Consider the following 22,374-nt stretch of genomic DNA (forward strand, 5'->3'; position numbering starts at 1 on the left):
AGCCCGCAGCCGAATTGAGCCATCTTGGTATATAAAACATCTAAATAAAAATAAATAAACGTCCAATTCCAGGAATCAGGCACGTTTTCAAATTACAGTCTTTCCAGTAAATCTGCGATAGATCTGCAACTCCAGCACTGTTACCACGCTGCTCCTCTATCACTACCCAATATGGACCGGGTTTCAAAGGACAACACCTTCTTCCTCAGGGGATCATTCACACACTCGAATGTTGCAGTTCTATCCCAGATTTACTGGAGTCATTCGAGTGGCGTCAAATGCTGCGAAATGCATGTTTTGCTGCAGAATGCTGCTGTGTGAACGATCCCCTGAGGAAGAAGGCATGTTCCTTGAAACCCGGTCCATGTTGGGTAGCGACAGAGGGGCAGCGTGGTAACAGTGTTACAGCTGCAGTTCTATCGCAGATTTACTAGAAAACCTGTGCAATTTGAAGAGTTGCCCGATTCCTTGAATTGGGACATTTGATGGCTCGATTCAGCTGCGGGCTTAACAAGAAAAGTAACTCATTTTTACATGCTTAAAAAAATGTGTATAAAAAGTGAGTGGTTCACAAATACAGGACTGATGATTATATATTATGGGTCCAGGCAATGATTTCTTTGCCATTTGAAGCTTTGTGATGATATTGCCCTAAAAATGAAGGTCCTTTAATCAATTAGGTTGGGTGCATTGTAAATAAAATCCTTTGTAAGACTTTTTTTGTTAGAGTTTTTCACAAAATAATTTCTTAGAATTTTGTGTGGCCTTAAGTATTGTTGTTTTTCCACACTGGACATTTTTTGATTTAGATTGTTTTGAGAGTTAAGTGTGCATATTGCACAAAACACGAGTTATTCAGAACTGCCCTTTGCACCTATGGGAAAAGACTGATGAAACAAACCCATATATAAATTTATAATCATTTCAGTATTATTGACCAAAGCAATGTGCTATCAAATAATTTGAACTGCACCTTTTTGAAGCAAATAAGATTATTGTATTTATTTGTTTAATAAACCATTTAGAAAACAACCACGAATATGTATCAGTGATGTCCATGCCGGCATTTCTAGTCCCTCCCTTACATGACAATCTCTGCTAAGAAGGAATTTAATTCATACAGCCATATTTTACCAGTTAAATTTGGAATTCAGTGATGCCAGGAATCTTTACTTCCGGATGAATGACATCAGAGGTAAGAATAAGGCCACCAATGGGGAAGTACGTCAGGGGAGCAAGAGTGTCAATAATCCTCTGAATGTACACTTACCTAAACTTGACCTTGTATTAGAGCGTTCTATTATTGCGTGCTTACTGGGATTGTTTAATACTGAACGTTTGGCAAGCGAGATATCTGCTGTGACCCGTGTAATTGATATTCTGTGCAGACAAAAAAAGAAAAAAAGATAAAGACAAGATTTGTATGGCAATGTTCATCAGCTAGGGAAAAGTAAATGAACAAACTAAATTACAGAGCTTCTATTAAAATTGAATTATATTAGAAATTAGATACCTCCTTTAGGCCTGGATTTATCAAAATGCACTAAATATTGCATGCGATAGAAAAAGGGTTGAGTTTTTTATGGTAATAGGCAGTTTATCGCAATTTGCACTAATACCTATGTGAAGCGCTAACACTTTGAGATAAGTGTGAGAATTGTGGTACTATCAGGGCTGGGGGAGGGAGGGAGAGAGAGAGAGAGAAGTCATAATGTTCTCACACTAGATAGGTATTTATATCTCTATGGGAGGCCCACCTAGTAACTCGAGGTGAGGTGTAGGTATTAGTGTAGGGGGTTAGGGGCCACACTTTGACATTCAAAGTGAGACATACAAACAGAACAGTGCTCTCTTGTGAAGATTTGATGACCTTCGGAGTGAGGAAACTCACCCAAAGATGAGATTTGTGCAATGTTCTCTCAACCTAGCTTGATGTTAACCAGGGAGAGAAGCCATCAAGCTAGAGTTTCCTCAATCCAAAGGTCATCAGATCTTCACAAGAGAGCACTGTTCTGTTCGTACGTCTCACTTTGAAGGTCAATTGCCCCTAGATACCTAAACCTCACCTCGAGTTACTAGGTGGGCCTCCCATAGAGATATAAATACCTATCTAGGGTGAGGGCATTATGGCTAGGCTTTCTCTCTCTCTCTCTCTCTCTCTCTCAGACAGGCCCTGATAGCTAGGCTGGCTCTCCAGGAGCTTCAAAACAACTTAAACCAGCATGGGCAAAAATATCACAATGTTAAAGCCATGCAATAGGGCTTCACAAAACAGTGAACCCACCCCTAACTCCTCTTTTTCTGATTTGCATCACACCATGCGTTAAATGCATTTTCGCATGCGTTAAGGGGTTTTCGCATGTGTTAAAGGTGCTTAACACATGCGAAAATGCCTTAACGCATGCAAAAACGCCATAACGCTATTTGATAAATGACCCTGTTGGTTTACTCTGGTGACCTCTTCAGTAAAAAGAAATCTAACCTTAAAAATCCTTTGGGTGCTAGAATTGCTTTGTGATGTTACAAAATACTTTCACACCAAGAATGCACAATGATGACATTCTGTATGTAAACCTGTGCATGCAATATCTCGGTGACCTCTCATCAAGCTCTATTCCTCCTTTCCCCTCTTGCTCCAGTCTTCATGTCCCTATCTCATAAGAATTACTGCCTTCAATCTCAATACTGCAGGTTTCATAGATTCTCCTTTGCCCTCCTGAAGATCTTGAAACAAACTTCCTTTTGACTGCTTGGGCTTTTTTTCTCTCTCTTTTTTTGTTTTTCTCTAAATTGTACTATAAATAAAAGGCATTGAGCCAGGACATGCAGTTGCAGCCAAAAACATGGTGCCATGCCCTGACACTCCCTTCCCTCCAGTAAGACCCATTCGCCAGAGACCTTTATTATAATTCAAAATCACAGCAGAACAATGCCCACTGCAATGGATTGGGAGGATGTCAGGAAACTTTAGGAATTTGAGCTGCATTACAGGAAGGGTTTAAGAGAACAGTGGATTCGGGTACTCTTTTCCCTTCTCAGTGTGGTCACTCACTTCCAATCACCCATGAACACAGACACAGGTTGGGGACAGAAAGTTCAGGAGAGGGTATTTTTTGCTTTTTGAATTCATCATAGATTTAGGTTGAAGTTCTAGGGTACCTGAACCAAAGAGACGGGGGCAGGGGTGCGGCCCAGGCGGATGTCAGCAATGAGCAGTAGCTGAATCCAAAGGAATGTTGCTCAGGGGTAGGGAGCTACCTCTTCCTGGTCAGGCAGTCTCGTAGCACAGGGGAAGCAGCAGCAGCTAGGCCCAGGGGTTTCCCAATTGCTGGACCCATCTGGCTGACAGATATCCACTGGGGCGTTATGAACAGGGTTCTGTTGCACCAGAAGAGGACAGCCTAGCTGGTAACATGGCAGGGGCCCAGATGACAAAGCACAGCGTGCATGTGCGTTAGTGGCACTGAAGATCCAGAGAAAGCACTGGCAGTTAAATGAAGAACTTTCTGGAACTGACCAGAACTGCAAGTATTGTGGAATGCAGTAACTGTATGTACTCAGGAATGCAGTGGGGAGTCAATCAGTGCTATGAATTTGAGATTTGTAGGGTGCATGGCTTAGGTATATGAAACAGTTTTGTTATTTATAATAAATATAAGCTGCATATGTTGATTTTTCCACTAAATTGTTTCCATTTTAATTATTGAGCAACATGCTTTGTATTTGATTTGATGATTTGAAGTGGTAGGACTGGATTAGGTATAGTGTTTGAAATAGGGAAGGAAGGGATGCCAACAAGGGTCTCGACTGTCCTTATTATATTTTCCTGTCTGTTATTGTTGTCTCTCTGTATCTATACTGTATTAAAAATACTCTATACAACTATACTTTATTGCCTTATGCAGAGGATAACTTTCAAATAACATCACATGGTGGTATATATGTGTGTATATGGCAGCACATAGATTTACTATAGTATTTTATTATTTATTTATTTATTTACTTACTGCCATTTCTTCTGCTGATCCACCCAATCTCAGCAGATTACAGTCAACAAACACAGTAAAGCATAACAAACCTTACACAACACAAAACATAAACATGCCAAAACAACTAAAAAGCAACATTGCTATACATCTCTTGGACTTCAACAACCAACACCCATCCAAAAGGGAACTTCTCGTATTGTAGTTTCTTTTGTGCGGTGGCTAGCGTAGCGTCAGCCTTGATTTTGGCTTGACTCTATATGCCAGCGTCCGCGTTTTTATTCTTTATTTTTATTTGGAAATCACTTTTTTTTGTATCTATTTTTTTATAAATAGTTAAGAATAGTGCTTCATGGCGCTCCCGTTTATGCAGGCTGACCCGGTTTTAATAATAAGTCTTAATCTTCAGATCGCACTTAGCTTAATATGTGTCTTATTGCCGCTGCTGATTAGGGTCCGCTTCTGCTTGCCGGACCCTAATCAGCAGCGGCAATAAGACACATATTAAGCTAAGTGCGATCTGAAGATTAAGACTTATTATTAAAACCGGGTCAGCCTGCATAAACGGGAGCGCCATGAAGCACTATTCTTAACTATTTATAAAAAAATAGATACAAAAAAAAGTGATTTCCAAATAAAAATAAAGAATAAAAACGCGGACGCTGGCATATAGAGTCAAGCCAAAATCAAGGCTGACGCTACGCTAGCCACCGCACAAAAGAAACTACAATACGAGAAGTTCCCTTTTGGATGGATGTTGGTTGTTGAAGTATAATAGATAAGGGAACGAGGTTGGTTATACATTAGTGAATACATCTCTTGGAAACAAAAAACCCCATAGCTTAACAAGATCGAGCAATATTAATGCGAGCGTGGATGGGTGTTTCAGAGCATGAGGCCCTGTGCCGCGATGTGACCTGCACAACCCCAGGGCTGGCTATGGTCCACGCTGTTGGCGGGCGAACGCATACGGGCACGGGCTTGCTGAAACAAGAACACTCTTAGCTTGGAACCAGAAACACTTGGACATCCAACATGCTCCTAGAACTGAGAACCAGCAACCCATGCTGGTCTCTGGGGTAGCCCTTCAACACGCAAAAGCCCTTTCGGACTGCCGCTTAGAAGCAGTTAGAGCATGAGGACAGACAGAGGCTGAGGACTCTGGAACAAGACGAAGGCTCAGGACTTGGAACATGATGAAGGCTCTGAGAGAGTCTGGCACCACTGTGTGCCCTACACAACCCCGGGGCTGGCTGCAGACTATGCCAACAACAGCACAGGCATTGGACTCAAAGACCTGGAACAAGGCGGAAGCTGGAACATGAACTCCGAAGACCAGGGATGGGAACTCGAATTCAGACTTAGACTCAGACTCAGACTTTAAAACCAAGGAAGGACTTCCAAAGACTTGAACCAGCAACAAAGACTCTGAAGACTCTAGACAGGATGAAGGCTTGGAACAAGGAACAAGGCAAGGACTTGGATTCAGGAACAAGGTGAAGAGATCACAGGAATCAGGAGACCAGAAACGTGAAGCATGGATGACCTTGAAAGCGCTAGCAGACCTTTTCGAAGGCCACAAAGAACTGACTGAAGAGCCCTTTTATAGGATTTCAAGAAGGACATCATCAGGAGGGGCCGTGAGGCTTTTCCCACCATGGTCCCTTTAAATTAAGAAGAGGCATGTGGGTGCCTAGAAGAATGCTGCCGGTGGCAATCCGGCAGTGTCTGTGGAATTTCCACCTACGTCAGGACTACAGGGAAAGGCAGATGCGGCATTTCCAGGCCATGCAGGAGCGAGGTGGCCCAGCAGAGTAGGCAGCATACAGGCTGTGAAGAAGATGGCAGCAGTGGAGGCTCACAGTCACATGGCAGACTGCCAGCATCTCTCTAGCCGCATGGCTCACTTAGGCAAGGGCGCACAGGAGAGCAGAACCAGTAGAGGCCAGCATTGGTAAGTGAGGCTGCTCGTGGCAGTGACATAAATGTCATTTCCTACTAGTGGAATCACAAAAATACTCAGTCTGGGAAGGCTAGAGAAAAGAGATGTGTCTAAATTCTTCCTAAACTGAGAAAGATCACTCTCTGCTCTAACAGATGCAGTAAGGCTGTTTCAGAGCAGGGTCTATGATACAAAAGATCTGCTTGCAGAGGTTGTGAGGGTCTATGATACAAAAGATCTGCTTGCGGAGGTTGCTAATTAGACAAGGAGAGCGATGGAATCTCAACCAAATACTGTGAGGAGCGGAGGCAGCGGGTGGGGCAGTGCCTCTTTTAGAAGACACAATGCCTGGAGGGGCCAGACTGTGGAGAGCTTTAAACATCAAAAGGAGGACTTTAAACTTCATCTGCCAGTGAAGGCTAGCTAGAGCTGGAGAAATATGGTCACGAATTTTGGTACCAAAAATGAGACGAGCTGCAGAGTTCTGTATAAATTGCAGTACCTGTAATAGGTTTTGGGAATAAAACATTGCATTAGTCCAATGAAGACAGAATAAATGATTGAGTTACAGTATGAAAATCTGAGATTTTTATAACACATGCATATGTAGAGACCCCTGGTCTCTACTAGATGGCTCTCGATCCCTGCCCTTGAATTTAGTCAGCTAGAAGGGAGATACCATTCTCTATAGCAACTCCCCCCGAAGATACCGGAGGTGGTATAATCCCAACCCAGAAGAGGGGATTCCTCTATGGAGTAGTGTGGCAGTGTAGATTTGATTTTGGAGGGGATAGAAGTTTTTGATGTGCTCTCCAATTTGGTCCCTCTGCCTGGATAAGGAAGGAGAGATACTGCTTGCCAGGTCTCTGCGACAAGGACTGGAGGGAAGAAAGACAAAGAGTTTTTTTCCCCATTGGTAGTATTTTAAGATTTTTGTGTACCAGACTGTACCTTCTGGGAGGCAGGAACCCCTCTCCAAGAGTGGAGGGACTTGCACACCTCTTTGCCCCAGCCGAGGAGGTTGCAGAGATGCCAGGGAAGAGACATCCTTTTTCTATTAAAGATTTGAGTTTTCCCATCAAATTGGGAAGTTAAGACCTGCTTCTAGTGTTGACCTTTCCTCCAGGAGGGTCCCTTGATATCTGAGTGGAGAACAGTTTCAGGAGAGCAGAGAACAAGAAGACACTCTAAGACCGACCCAGAATGCAGGACAGCAGCCAGGCTGGAGATTGGGATTTAGACCATAGACCTCAGGTACCGTGGGAACCAGGGTGCCTTATCCACTGCTAGACACCCTGGCCATGTTGGGATAATTATTCTTGCCCCAATGGAGGATAATCAGATCTCAATTCACCACATTGAGGAACATTTACACAGAGAGGAAAAGACTAAATCCTGTACTTTTCTGCCATCGGTAAACCTGGATGTATTTGGACCTTATGTTATTTATACATCTTGATTACATTACAACAGATCACAGTAAACTTTCATTTGAACACCTAGCCAGTGAGTCTCACCTGGTCTGTACAAGTACCTGCCCCAAAGAGCCTGGATAATGCACACACAAAGTAAGATACACCTGCCCTGGGCCTTAAAAGTTATCCTTTCCCCCAACAAAAAAAGCCCACCCTGGGGACTGGAAGAAGGGAAAAGAGATTGACAAGATACAAATTCTTTTATGGCCCTTTAGGACACATGTCATCCTTGAAAAAAGGGTTACATGTATGATATACATATGTTATAACATGCACGCATCTCTACCCTGCAACATTCACGTGTATTTAGGCTTATGCTCTAATACATGCAATGTATTAAAACCACATATATCAATATGCTGAACGTGCATTCTCTACCCACCTATTTTAAAAAGATACGTGCATATATGTTACGTACGTAACGTTTTGAAAATTCACTTTAAAGTTGCTTCAGTAACATTCTTGGTCTAGATGTTTAGATATAAAAATCATTCAGTAATAAACATATTTGGAAGAGTATGGTTATAGCCTTAAATGGTGATTACTGGCCTAACTGCCTCTACTTTCAGTTGGGTCCCTGGATATAATTCAGATTTGTGAATGATTGAAGAAAAGCAAACCAGTGAGAATACTCTGATATTTATTCATTGATATTGATCAACTAGAGTAACACTTTATGCCTTCTCTTTATAGCATGCAAATAGCTTCTGCGGCTTTATTTTTCTTTAAGCATATAAATCCAAGCTGGAGCTCAGCCTTAGTGCTGGTTTGGCTCTGTCATTAATAAACCTGCTTTGGCCCAAGTCAGCTACATCTCACATTCTTCCAAAGATGTGAGTTTAACATGATCTAAGTTATAAACCGTTGCGATGGTACATAACTTAACAACGGTATAGAAAGATTTGAAATAATAAATAAAATAAATAAATATTTTTAAAAGAATTATAGATTTTTGTTTTAAGAGCAATCAAATTCATTGTGTCCAGTTGAACACAATCCATGCAGCGGGGAGTGCTGAATATAGCATATCCAATGCAGTCTTCCATTTCAGTACTGCTATCAGAACTTAAGAACTAAAAATTAAGAACTATCACATTTCTGTTGTTTATACAATAATGTACAACCCTTGACTAGAAACCGCAATTCCTTGCAAGTCAGACTTCTACTTTTTAAACTTTAACAGAAAGTACTGAATTTATTATATTTAGTTGCTAAAAGTTATCTATAAGGGTGATATTCAGTGTCATTTGTCAGGCTAAATCAGGTTCGGACTTAGCTAGATAAATTCAGGATTTCAAAACACTTCTGGCTGATTGGCTGCATAGCTAATCGGATAAACTAAGCCAGATAACTTGGAGGCATTCCGGGGCATTTTGAAGCTGTTAAGTTATCTGATTAATGCTGGTCATGCCGTAAAGCAGTCCCCAAGTTAGTTGGGTAAACCTAGCTTTAAGATATTTGGGTATACTCAGTGCTGCTGCTGCTGCTGCTGCACTGCAGAATATCTCAACAAAGTTAGTCTGATAAGTTTATCCAGCTAACTCTGCTGACCAGAGACCGGCTGAAAATTCTTCAGAATATTTTTGTGTGAATATTTGGGTTGCACATATCCATATTCTATTAAATATGCCTCAAAGCACTGCTTTGGAAGGAAAGCAGCAGTCATTACTGTCCTTTCTATAAGCAAGCAATCAGCTGAGCCACTGTTTTCCTGACCTCCTTTAATCAACCTTGTACAACACCGCTTTGGAAAGGTGAATGATGTTAGTGATTCTGATTTACAGAATTTTGTGTCTTTACATTTCTATATTCGGGGGAATATATTTGATAGGTGTGTGCAGGCCAATCAATTTAGTTTTGTTTTCTTTCACTGGGAGAGGTTTGCACTCAAATTTTGTTTCATTGAGGGGCTTTTTTCATTTGTTTGTTTTGGGAAATCTCGTGCACTATTTGCCGAAACAAAAAAAAAAATCCAAATTTCGGCAGGATTATCTTTTCAACAAGGGTGTTTCATTGCATTTTTTCTTTTTTTTTTTTCTTCTAACAAATGCACATCCCTAATACTCATCCACCTTTCCAAGTTCATTACTTTCCTCACCACATTATTTTTCATTAACACATGCATGCGCAAGTTATAAAATCAGGGGTCAGCGCGCGCAAGGCTGCCTTCCCCCGTTCCCCTAACCGCACCTGCCTCTGGGCAGGCGCAAGTTGGGCGCGCCGGCAGCCTGCCGGCGCTCGATCCTCCAACACAGAGGCAATGGCCGCTCTGTCGGAGGCCTTTGGCCCTGCTCTGCCCCCGGACCACCCCGTCCCCAGACCGCCCCTTTTGTAAATCCCTGGGACTTACACGTGTCCCGGGCCTCTTTAAAACAGGCCCGGCGCGCATAAGACAGGTTACGTGCGTGAATCCTCCTGATTTACGCGCGTAACCTTTTTAAAATCCGGCCCTTAGGGACTATGTACTAAACTACATTAAAATCAGCTGTTAATGTGCTGACTTTAATATGGACATTAGCAGCAAATTTAGCACCCAATGTACTAAAATGCATAGAGTCGTTAGTACACTGGGTATTAAAGTGGGTTTTACCACTAACTACCCTTCAGTGCTCCTGCTGCCATTAATGCAGTTGTTACTGCTACTAGTAACATTAGAGACAATGGGGATTCAAACCATCCTAGCCCAGACTCATCATTCAATGGGCCTCTGTGCATCAGACTCAAAAACGACCCGGTAGAAAAAACAAAGCTCATCTCTAATATCTACTATTTAATTTATTCTTAGTCAAAAAAGTTTAACAAAGGTATGCCATCACACACCTATATCTATCTATATATCTATCTATCTCTATATTAAATATATAAATATATATATATATATATATATATATATATATATATATATATATATATATACACACACACACACACACACACACAAAAAGGTACACGGATACTATATGTTCACATAGGGTGATAAAACTACCCATCTTGAACACTTGCCATTTACGTCTCTCAATAGCACTTCCTATTTATTGCCATAAGTGACCTTTTATGCCTATAAACATTTTCCAGTCTCCCGGTAGCATCAATGAGAAAAGGACCAGATGGAAAAATTGTAACATTAGCAATACTTACCGCCCTTCAAATCTGTGTTTTAAAAAATCAAATAATGCTTTCTGCATCATATCTGTCACCTGAAAATGAAAGCAACATATTACAAATTCATAAATTTTGTAAGCCATATCTAGATCATCATAAGGTGATATCCAGATGTTTAATCAGGTAGGATTCTAATTTTAAGTCAGTAGTAAATCAATGCTGACTTAAAAAAACAGCACACACTAAAGTTTGGTGAATGAAAACTCAAAGATATCACCGCTAAATCCCACATACTGTACATACCAATTTGTGGAAATTAAAATTTCAGTTTTTCAGTTTCTAGTCAGGATTCTTTTCCAGAGTGAGGGACCAAAATGTTGGAACTATTTGACCCTTCTATGTATGTTAGAATGAATTGAGAGTCCATTTCCAGGAGTTTTTAAACACTTGAACAAATCTCTCATCATATCTCAAATGTGCTTCGTGTATGAAATGCGAAATTTATAAATAGTAACTTGTACTTACTAAAGTGAAGGAAAGAGAAAAAAAAAATAAAAGGGACAATAATCAAAAGTGTTCATGTTGGATCAAACTACATAGATACTTTTGTCTGTGAGGCTTGCACCAAAAAGCAAGGAAAACTACCCTGGAAGTTTTGTTGAGATTATTGCCTAACAAAAAGCTACCTGCTCAGATTTTACAAAGCTTTTTTTTACGGGCCATTTACCAGAACAAAACTATGCAAGTTGCTCCATTCTCTTACCTAACCTCACCCCCTGGAAAACCTCCCCAGTTTATGGCTAAAAATAGAGGCATTTTTGCATTCAAAGTGGGCAATAATGAAAGGGTCCATTTCCATGGGTAAAAAAACAATTTTATCCATGGAAATGCCTTTGATTATTACACCGAAAGAGTTCAGAAAGGAACTAAGGTTTGGGTCAATTCTTTTCTCACCAAATAAGAATCAGGGCAAAATTCCTTCTTCATAAAGCAATTTTGGCACTATGTTCTTATTTCTTTTTTTGTTAAAGAGTTTTATCTACATTAAAAGATGACTTCTTTAAAAACTGACATTCATGAAAACACTCTATTTGTTTCCTGTTTTCCTTTTGAACATTCATAACATGTAAGTTTGCAGTTTGAATATTTTCGGGGTATATATTGGCTAAGGATAGGCATTTGTTTGAAATAAATGAGTAAAACACGATGAATGAGGCCATTTTTGGTTGGTACAAATAAAATGAACCAGAAATAGCCTCCAACGAAAATACCCCAAATTATTCTGGATATTTTCATTTTGTAAATTAAAAAACAAAAGGAGCCTCAGGCAGGAGTAGGCTTCTGATTGGTCCCTTTGCGGAGGCCTAGGCCCAGTGCAGGGTCCCTGGTGCCATTTCTGGGGCCCAGACCAAGACTAGGTTCTGTCTCTGACACTGGGGCCTGGCCAAGGCCAGATCCCGTTGTTGAGATCCAAGCATGATCCTGGTGCCAGGTTCAGACCTGGCACCAGGACCTGGCTCGAGAGCAGATCCCATCACCAAGTCTTAGGTCCTCAAGCCTAGACCCAGCCCAGAAGGCTGGTCCCATCGCCCAACATCAGGGTCTAGTCCAAGGCCAGGTCCTGCCACTGAGGCCCATGCCTAGCTTGAAGCCTAGTCTGAAGCCCAAGGCCAGGTTCTCATCACCAAGGTCTGGGCCTAGGCCTTACGTCAGGGCCTGGCTTGTCGCTGAGGCCCCAGGCCCAGGATGTCTGATGTCTTCCTTCTTCTGCGATGATCAAAAATGCGCTGTCTGCTGGAAGGATACACTACAGTGATGCCACTTGCGGCCCTCTCCTCCAAGTGGACAAGTAACTATTTGATGTACAGCCATTGAAATGTATGTTTATACATCAATATTCAGTCATCTGATTAGGGAGAAAGGGGGCCGCAGTGGCGTCACTGTGGTTCGTTCTTCCAATGGACAGCAATGTTTTCAGCAATTGCAAAAGAAAAAAGATGGCACAAGACCTTTTCCTGGGCCTCTGGAGCTTCCTGGGTCTGGGCCATGGTCTTGGACTGGACTTCTACGTTGGAATTGGGCCTGGACCTAGGCCTGGGCCTGAACAGTGGGACCTAGCTTTGGGCCAGGCCCTGACATCAGGCGTGGCATAGGCTCAGGCTTTGATGATGGGACCCTGGCCTAGACAACAGATCCAGCCTTGGACTGGGCCTTGGTGTTTGTTTTAGGTGATAAGACCAGGCCTTGAGGTGCATCCCAGTGTCAGGCCTGGGCCTCAGCAATGGGACCTAGCCTCGGGCCAAACTCTGGTATTGGGCAGGGGCCTCCACAATGGGATGGGCCCTGGCAGTGGACGAGGGCCTAGGACTGGACCCCAGCCTATTTTTTGTTTATATTGAAGTCAAGGGACTAAAGATCGCTTCCCCAATGACTTTAATGTAAAACAAGAAAGCAAATCTTATGAAGACATATTTTTTTTTTGTTTCAGATTGATTCTAACAAACAATTATGAGCTACAAAATGAATGAATGAACCAAAACAAAGTTTTTTAACTCTGTGTGTAATTGGGCTTTTTTATGATATTTGTTGATACATCTAGCACAAGGAATGGGGCCAGACAGGATACATTCAAAGATATAAGGGGGGCAATTTTCAAATACATTTCCATGCATAAAACACTTTTATGTGCAGAAATGTGGTTGAATAAACTTTCTTATCCAATGTGCAGATAAACTTATGCACATATACCTTGTTTGCATGTAAATTTTACCCAGAATGCGCAGACATACCTAATCCCAAGAGTGTAGTTTTCACTTTTATGCATACTTTTTTATTTTAATAAGTATGCACATAAATTTACATAGGAAATTTACCTGCTCTAGATAGTCAGTGTAACTAATGCAGGTAACTTTTGATGGGATAATTTTCAAAGCAAATATGTGTACATTCCCGTTAAAAATTGGTGTAACTTGGATGCATATTTTAAGCATATGTTACCTATGATATTACAAAATTAACCCTCTTAGAGAACTTGATGGGCCTACCAATTTTGCTCAGTCATTTTTGGAGACAGAAGTGGTTGTTGAAGACTGATATGGACAGACTTGATCTCCTTTCATAAAACTGGGAGCAAAGACAAGGCAAAAATTTCAGGTCAGTAAAACTTACCCTAATGGTAGGAATTTAATAGAGATGTGATTTGCTGAGCCTTTGGTTCAGCCTTTGTTATCAGCCTGCTGCAGAAATTTTTGTTTTCCTGCAGTTTGGGCCAATTTTTTATTTCGGCTGCCCCGAAACGAAAAAACCCGAACACACCCAACCCCCCACCTTCCCTACCCCACCCCCAAAACTTGCCGAAAGTCCCTGGTGGTCCAGCAGGGGTCCCAGGAGCCATCTTAAGAAATGTCGCGGGCCATTCATTGCTCCTACCATGTGACAGGGGCCGACCAATGGCACTGGTAGCCCCTGTCACATGGTAAGGGCAAAGAGCCCACCAGCGCCATTTTGATTAGTGGCAGCCGATGAACTGAGAGGGGGGAGATCGCTCCCGGGACCCTACTGGACCACCAGGGACTTTTGGCAAGTCTTGGGGGGGGGGGGGGTTTGCAATAATTTAAGTTGAAGGGTTGGCGTGGGTTTGGATTTTTTTTTTTATGTGCCCATTCTCTCCCCCCCCCAAAAAAAAATAAGAAAACCACACACACGGAATTTCGTGGGGTTTCCTATTGTTTCGTCGGCCCCCACTCCCCCCCCCCAAAACGCAATGAAATAGGAAATATCGTCTTTATTTTCTATTTCATTGCAAATCAATGCACATCACCTAGAATTAATGAATTATGTTAACCTTTGAAAATATTAGACTGCATGATTTCAGCAGAGTAAGTATATGCCAAGTGGAACCAGGGCTGGCTGGAGCATTAGGCCGGCCACTAAGGATGCCATGCCGTAGTGGAATGTGAGAGCGGCATTTTTGAAAGCGGAAAGCGAGGGTGGAGAGGTATGGAGCTTTTTGTTTTGGGGAGGGGTTAGGGGTTTGAATGTAGGGACTTCAGTGAAGCTGGGGGGATTGTTTGCTGTTACTTTTCGATGATGCGAGGGTGGGTTAGAGAGTTTTCAATGGAGGGCAGCGTCGGGGGGCTGGAGGGTTTTCATGAGGCACTTTGGGGTGGTGGGGATTGACTGATTTTACTTTGGGGGTGGGGGTGGCTCAGGGAAAAGTGGTGCCAGATTCCTGAAGTAATTTTGGCTGTGTGTGTGTGGGGGGCGCTCTACGTGCACACTTGTAGCTTTTTTCTCATTTTAGATGTGATAAGGCCACCTCAACTGGAAGTCCCAGTGGGTATCAGCACTGAGACTCCGCTCTCAAACATCCACCATTTGGCTCAGTGACTTTTTATTTTTTTTTTGCCGCTTTAATGTGTCTAGCGGGAGCCTTCTGAGACCTGTATTAGTGGTCCCAGATCTCCTAGCCGAGCACCTCTCAACGTTTTTCAAATAGGTGTAGATTTATTTTATTGCCTGGGCTGACCACCTTTTAGGCGTCAGTCGGCCATGATAAAATATTTACATAAAATTGACAATTAATGACTTTCTTTCCATGCATTTGCATTATTCATCATGCAAATTGCATGCAAGGAAGGTCACTGTAATAGGGGAGGGTATCTGGGCGGGGAGATGCAAAATATATCAAAGCATGTTATGGACCTAATGCGGTTTGCTGAATCACCTGGTTAGCCAGTTAGAACTGAAATTGGCTAAGTTAGGGGGCCGATGCAATAATTATGCGCAGAAAGCAGGTGCTGACAGTTAGCAATAAGGGGATTAGTTAGCGCCTCTACAACCCCGTCCAACTGCAGGTTAACAGTGCGCTCGGCTGAGCACACTGTATTGCATCGGCCCCTTAGCCCGGATAACTAAACCCCTCCCAAAATGCCTCTTTTTTTATCTAGTTATAGTTAGCTAGATGACGACTTATCCAGCTAAAATCTAGCCAGCTAAATGGTTCAATATTCAGAAACTTGCCATTTAGATGGATAGCTATGAGTTTTCCTATCTAAATGGCTTTAAATATTGACATTTTCGTGCTGAGAATGTGTGTGGGGGGTGTTTACCCTCTCGTCCTCGGTTAATTTTCATTTTTTTTTTAAAACCTGGGGTAGGGAGTAGGAGGGAGAAGGATCACCTGCTTGGCTCCTGCTATTCTTTTGAAACTCAGATGGGGGTGGAAGGGAGGAGGAGTCAATTGGTGCAGCTGCTACTTTAAAAAAAATGATTTTCTGTCTAAATTTAGGCCTACAGTTTTTCTGATCAGAGTTAGCTGGATAACTTTACCTGTTTAGCACTGAATATCAGCAGTAGCTAGATAAATTTAGGCCATGGCCCCAGAATATCCCCTCTTTACTCTTTTGTTTATCTAAGTTTTAGCTGGGTAATGAGTTACCCGGCTTACACCTAGCTGTTCAGTGAGTTAAGAAATACAAAACCTGAACTTGGAAAAACATTTTTTAATCCTGACCCCTACAGTAATATATCAAGTCCATGTTTTACAATTTGAAGAGTCCCAAGTCTCATAATTTATTCATTTTAAAATAAAATGAAAAAACCCACATTATTTGTTGAGTATTTTAACACCTGAAATATGTTTAATAATTGTTTTGTAGAACTGTCAGTTGTCTCTCATGGTTACCTAGAGTTCTAATGGTCATATTGGTCCTGGAGAAAACTGTATTTCTTTGCAGGTTATGATATCTTTTATGTAACCGAATAATCCAAAGATGTGGTAGTGTATTTTTCTTAGAATATTTTTTTAGGATGTAAATAGTTCACCTTCCCACAAGAAACATTCAAAGTAAAGTGTAACAAATGATTAAAAATATTTGTAACTCCCTTACAGTTGAGTAGACTGGTTTAAGGGGGCCATACAGTTCCCAGGATACTAACATTTTACCAGATCTCCTTTTTATTCCTCTATCGCACACATAAATAGCTCCTGGGATGCCAGGGTTCACTGGTGGGGAGGAGTTATAGACCTCCAGGGCCCTTGGTGTGGTGGTGGGAATCTGCAACACAGTCATTCAGTCTCAGACACTATCCAGTTTATCCTCACAATAGAAAAGTTCAATAGGCTATAGAGGTACTGAAGTGAAAATCACAGCAAGGAGCCAGTAACAGTGATCAACAGAAAAGAACATTTACTTTAACTTAAAAAAACAAGATCCATGCCAATATTGCAAAAAATCATAAACAGAAGAATGAAAGTTCATAATTCTAAATATGTCACAGTATCTTTGTCCATGGTGTAAACTCTTCCAGCTACATTTTCTACTTCTGAATTACAGCCTTGAAAACCCTCCCTGTAAAGGGTGGGAAAAATCCACAAATCCTCAGACTCCAAACAGATTCAAAATTAGTCTTCAACTCCAACAGTATCCACTGGAACTCCAGCTCTTCCAGCAAGGTGAGTTGGCCCTTGTGTCAGGAACTGGTCAAAAGGTGTTCTCAAATCTCCAAAATCTAGCAATAGACTTCAAAAATCTTCCAATACTCCAACTACATTCTTTGGTGAGCCGTGAGGCCTACCGAAAATCAGCACCTTCAGCTACACTCCTCTCAAAAATTCTCTACATCCTAATCAGCTCAGAACTTGAACAAAACCCAGAACTACAAGCAACTGACCGAGGCATCCTCAAACTCCAATTTCTAAAGGGCTAAGCCCATTCCAAAAAGGGAAGGTCAAAAACTGGGGGATGATCCCCGAAATGCAACACTCCAAAGCAGGTAAGGCAAGGAAAATATTTTGGGATGATGGAAAAGTCTCGTCACATATACTCAAACAACAAAATAATAAAACACAAAAGTAAATAATAATTATGCTTGTAACAGAGATCCATACCCAGAATAATTGTCTCCATCCACTGCCACACCTTTAACTTCATGAACAGTCCTTATATAAGTGGTACTTAAATTGTATATAGTCTTTTGTAATTAACCTATCTGTTACCGTTTTAAAGTTTAATTTTTTTTAAATTCAATACCCTGTGCTCTTTGTAATTACTCTCTCCCCCTTCCCCTCCCTGTTGATTGTATTTTCAGTCTTTGAGTTGCAATGTAAACCGGTATGATGTTTGCATACTAATGCCGGTATATAAAAGTCTTAAATAAATAATAAATAATAATATTAAAAAACTCACAGAGCAGGAACGTTACCCAGGTAACATTAGGCTTGCTATTCATTAGAAACTAGATATGCTGATGATTTCATAGCAATTCCTGATTAAGCAGAGTTGCCAAGCTTAATAGTTCTTCAGCTAAACCTGTTCTTCAGCATGAATTTTAACTCGTTTGTATCTAAATTTACAAATACAGACATTTTTTTTCTTTCTTGAAAAGGAGGCTTCTGCAATAATTGCCAATGCATCTATATAAAGGGGCAGATTTTAAAAGGTACGCACGTGGCGTACATTTGTGCGTGCTACCCGGCGCACACAAATGTACGCCCGATTTTATAACATGTACACGCAGCTGCGCGCATGTTATAAAATCAAGGGTCGGCGTGTGCAAAGGGGTGCACACTAGTGCACCTTGCGTGTGCCGAACCCTCGGGGAGACCATCTGGCTTTCCCCGTTCCCTCCGAGGCTGCTCCGAAATTGGAGCGGCCTCCGAGGCCGCTCCAATTTCGGCCAAGTGCCAGTGCCAGTGCCCAATCTCCCGGCACAGCAGCCGTGTGGAGGCTTCTGGCCATGCCCCCACCCTGGACCACCCAGCCACGCTCCCGAACCGCCCCCTGCCCGCCCATTCAGAAAAGCCCCGGGACATACGCGCATCCCGGGGCTTTACACGTGCCACCGGGCCTTTTGAAAATAGGCCCGGCATGCGTAGGGCTTTTAAAATCTGCCCCTAAATTATTTTACCAATGTATGGTGAGGAAAACTGCTGAATTTATGTAAGGCTTCTCATTGACATTTGATGGACCACACCACTGAGGATTTTACATTGATCTCTTGGAATAATTTTTACAAACAACATTCACTAAAATAATATTGGATTTAGTAGTCCCTTCAAGCAGGAGTTTCTGCAGAAACAGTCATGTCAGGACTTTTGTTTTAATTTTGAACCCAGTCTTATATTTTATGTATTTTTGTGTTGAATTTCTATTGATTACGGATGACTTTATGTGGATTTTTAATTGTTTTAACTATTTAGTGTTAAAAGTATTTTCATCCTGCTCTCTTGGTGCATGCATTCAGTGCTGAAGCGAAGATATGATGCAGGACTCAGATTTCTGGACCAATTAGCCAATTGTACAAAGAGGGTTTGATCAAGCCCTTTATTACCTTGAAAGGGAAATTTGTGGTGCCTGATACTACTCACTCCTATTTTGAAAAGCTTCTAAGAGCACTAGACAGGACACAAGCTGAGGGTTAGGTCTAGAGAGAGCCTTCTCCAATGGAAGTGGCCTTTATTGGTAATGAGGCCCCCATGGAAGCTGTGCTTGCATCTGTACAAGGCAGGGATCCCTCCTCAGTGGTGGAAAGACAATTATGTAGAGACTTGGACCTTGAGATAGATGCATGAGGTTGGAGTTGGAGCTTGAAGGATGTCCACAGAACAGAACTACTGGTCAAGTTAGTGCTCTGCTGTTACAGATATCCTCTTTTCTTTAATAGATATTGCCTCTTTGCATCCCCCCCTCTGTTGGAGAGGATGTGGTCAAGAGGGAATGCATAGTGGGCGTGCCCCTTCGTGAGCTCCTTTTCGTTAAGAGTGAGGAGAGTCAGATTATTGATAGCCAAGTGATCATCATACAGCAGTGGGTGTTCTGGGATTTTGGAACTTCCAAGGATTAGATAGATACAAGAAGTTGCTGGACCAACAACTTATACTTGTGGCTCGCTTTTCAGTAGCGACTAAATGAAAATCACCCCTTACCTTTGAATTTATTTATTTATTTTTATTTATTTAGAGTTTTTCTATACCGGCATTCGTGATTAAAAATCACATCATGCCGGTTTACATATAACAGGGGGTGTGAACACAGAAATGGAATATTGACAAGTGCAAAGAGTTCTTAAAGTTACATTACAACAGGGATTGTATAACTGGGTAGAGAAATAGAGTAAGATAACCGAGCAGTTAGTATAACTATTTACATTATATTGTGAAGTCTCTTATAATATTAGAATATTGGAGAGAATATTGGAGAGAACAGATTAATACAATTGCATTGATTGAAACATGATTTATATGCTGAGGGACAATATCGCACTGCATGATAAGATCTGGGAACAATATTGGCTGTTTTATAATACTAGCAGTGCTGTATAGACCATGTATGGATTTTTGTCATGTAGCTCCTGAATGAAGGCTAAATGCTCTCAATGTTGTAGATACAGACATGATTGGTTATGTTGTTATGCTGGATTTACAAATAAAAAGTTTATAAAAAGTATTTTCATATCTTTTTCATTACTGCTTAAGGTTTGCACATGCAGTGATCTTGAGAATTTTTCATTTTGCTAAGATCTGCCACTTTGTTCCTCTTTGAGGACCTCCTACTTTGTGGTGATAATGCCTCTCTTTGCTTGGTGTTTTCTGCTATTCATCAGGCCAGACTCATACAGAGAACTTCATCTAGCCAGCACTGAATATCAGTGCTAGCTGGACAAAGTAGAATCGAACCCCAGGAAACACTCCCAGCACAGCCTCCTTTTACCTGGTAAACATTGTCTAGGCAAAGATTTTCCTGGACAAAATTTAGCTGGTGAGCAGAGTTTTGAGGGGAGAGGGGGAAAGAAATTCAAACACTGGGGGGTTTTCTGACTAACTCCAAAAACTCTCCAGACCACCCCTTTGCATATGGACCTCTAAATCATAATAATAATGAAGAAAAACACTAAAACAATAAATAGTCCAAGGAATATTAAAATACTAAAACTTATTATAAAAGTATTATAAGCTCATCTCTTATCTTCTAAAGGCCCACATATCCAATAGGGATATGCATTTGTTGGTTGATTTGTCTCATTCGTTTCGGCTGTACATTCATATCTCATGAATAGAGAGTAGGCGTGAAAACTGATGGTATGCGCATATGTAATTGGCCACCCACGTACGCGCATGCCATCAGTTTTGTGCACCTATTCTCCATTAGAGAGATATGCGTGTACCACCAGAATGAATGAAATGAACCTACCAATGAATGTACATCCCTAATACCCAATACTCAATATATAAATCCGCCAACTAATCATTAAAATAGGACAGATAGTAATAAAAAAGATAGACTTAACAGCTGTGTGCTTGACAAAAGAGTCAGGATTTTAGCAGATGGTGAAAGAAGAAAAAAGTCCTTTGTACAACAGGCTTCCCTGGGGAGTAAATTGCACAGAACAGAAATAATACACAAACATGCTCATCTGTGAGCCCTCGCAAATCTTTAGAGATGGAATTAGGCAACCCCTCAAGCAAAGGTGGCCTTGATCAATCAAGGTTCTGAAATCCAAGCTCAAGGCCTTACACTGTGCCCGAAACAGATTGGCAGCATGAGCTACATTTGCATAAGGTGCCTCTGGTCTCAAAACTTCAGGTATTACAACATCTTTGGATTATCACAACCTACAAAGAATGTAGTTATTTCTTTATGAAAATGGTTCCATTTTCCACTGTTCCTGGTTTGGTTTTTTTTAGTAATTCATTTTAATCAGAAGTTAAGGCATCTCTCCCTCCTTTGTATTCCAAATCTCCCTCTTAAGAGCTTTTTTATCTTAGTACATATGCCTTAGTACAAATTTGGTAGCAGCACACTAGTAAAATTTGCTTACCTCATATCCCTTTAAAGAGGGCCCAACTAAAACTACTGGTCGCATAGAAGGCACTACGTCATAGGGAGGGATGTGCTCCGTCTGTACAAAGAGAAAATGTTTTCAGAATCCAAGCAGACAAAGAAACTGAGCTTGGTTTCATTTTACATAACACTGAATCCATTATAGCATCAGCAGGAAAAAACAGAGTGTCTGTTCCTTGATCAGTGTTTTACCTCTCAGGTTGGAAGTTATAGTATACAAATTTGTTGATCCATCCTGTTTCCTCAGTCAGTATTTGTAAAATAGGGATCTTTTACCCCAAATCCTGAAAGGCTGTTTGAAAAGTGCACAGGGAGCTTGAAAGAAGGCAGAGCAGGCAAAAGTGGAGATGGATATCTCTCTTATCTTGACAGCTGACTCGTGTTCTCTTCTTCGCCTCCTATTCCCTAACACCACCCCTTGCAGTTTCCTGTTTAACTTTGTTGGCAACACTCCTGTAGATTGCTGTAGAACTATAAAACATTATACAACTGACTCAATGCTTGTGAAGGAAAACTACCACACGACTGATTATACTGTGTTTATCCTTAGGAGAATATCAATTACTCTAAACAGCTAGGAGCTGTGGGTTTTTTTATCCAAATGTAAATGAAGCTTTATTTTCTGTATTAAGTATACTATAGATGATGATGGCTTCTATTTTAAATAGCTCAACACATGGTCAATGTGTCAAATGTTCCCTTCATTTTCTATACCTTACCATCTGATTTACTAAGAAGTGTTATTTTCAAGACTTTCAGTATTTGAAAAGGGCAATTTTCAAATCTGTTCAATGTTGTCCTTTGAAAACCGCTTACAGAGTTGCCAAGTACTTCGCATCCACTACTTCCGCAGGTAGCTTAATGGGCTAAAAGAGTGCACCTATGTTTGAAAATCAAATGTAGGCACATTGTCTTCTGCTCTCCAACATCCCGCCCTCCCCCCCAAGAACACCTCTGTTCAATCTGGCTACAAATACATGTGCAATGGAAGCTTATAGGAGGGGGGAACACTTTTAAACCAAGGC

The 22,374-nt window shown here is 41.3% G+C and overlaps 1 protein-coding gene across 4 annotated transcripts in view; it reads right to left on the minus strand.

Annotated features, from left to right (window-relative positions):
- CACNB2 (calcium voltage-gated channel auxiliary subunit beta 2) overlaps positions 1–22,374 on the minus strand; it is a 731,917-nt gene that overhangs the window by 62,743 nt on the left and 646,800 nt on the right. For all 4 annotated transcript variants that reach the window (XM_029588744.1, XM_029588746.1, XM_029588747.1 and 1 more), the window contains 3 exons: positions 21,327–21,407; positions 10,542–10,600; positions 1,271–1,380 (listed from right to left, as the gene is read on the minus strand). In XM_029588744.1, the coding sequence (XP_029444604.1) occupies positions 1,271–1,380; positions 10,542–10,600; positions 21,327–21,407 (250 nt within the window). The remainder of the gene's footprint in view (positions 1–1,270; positions 1,381–10,541; positions 10,601–21,326; positions 21,408–22,374) is intronic.

Source organism: Rhinatrema bivittatum, chromosome 2 (genome assembly GCF_901001135.1).
Source record: "Rhinatrema bivittatum chromosome 2, aRhiBiv1.1, whole genome shotgun sequence".
In the NCBI taxonomy this organism is placed as follows: domain Eukaryota; kingdom Metazoa; phylum Chordata; class Amphibia; order Gymnophiona; family Rhinatrematidae; genus Rhinatrema; species Rhinatrema bivittatum.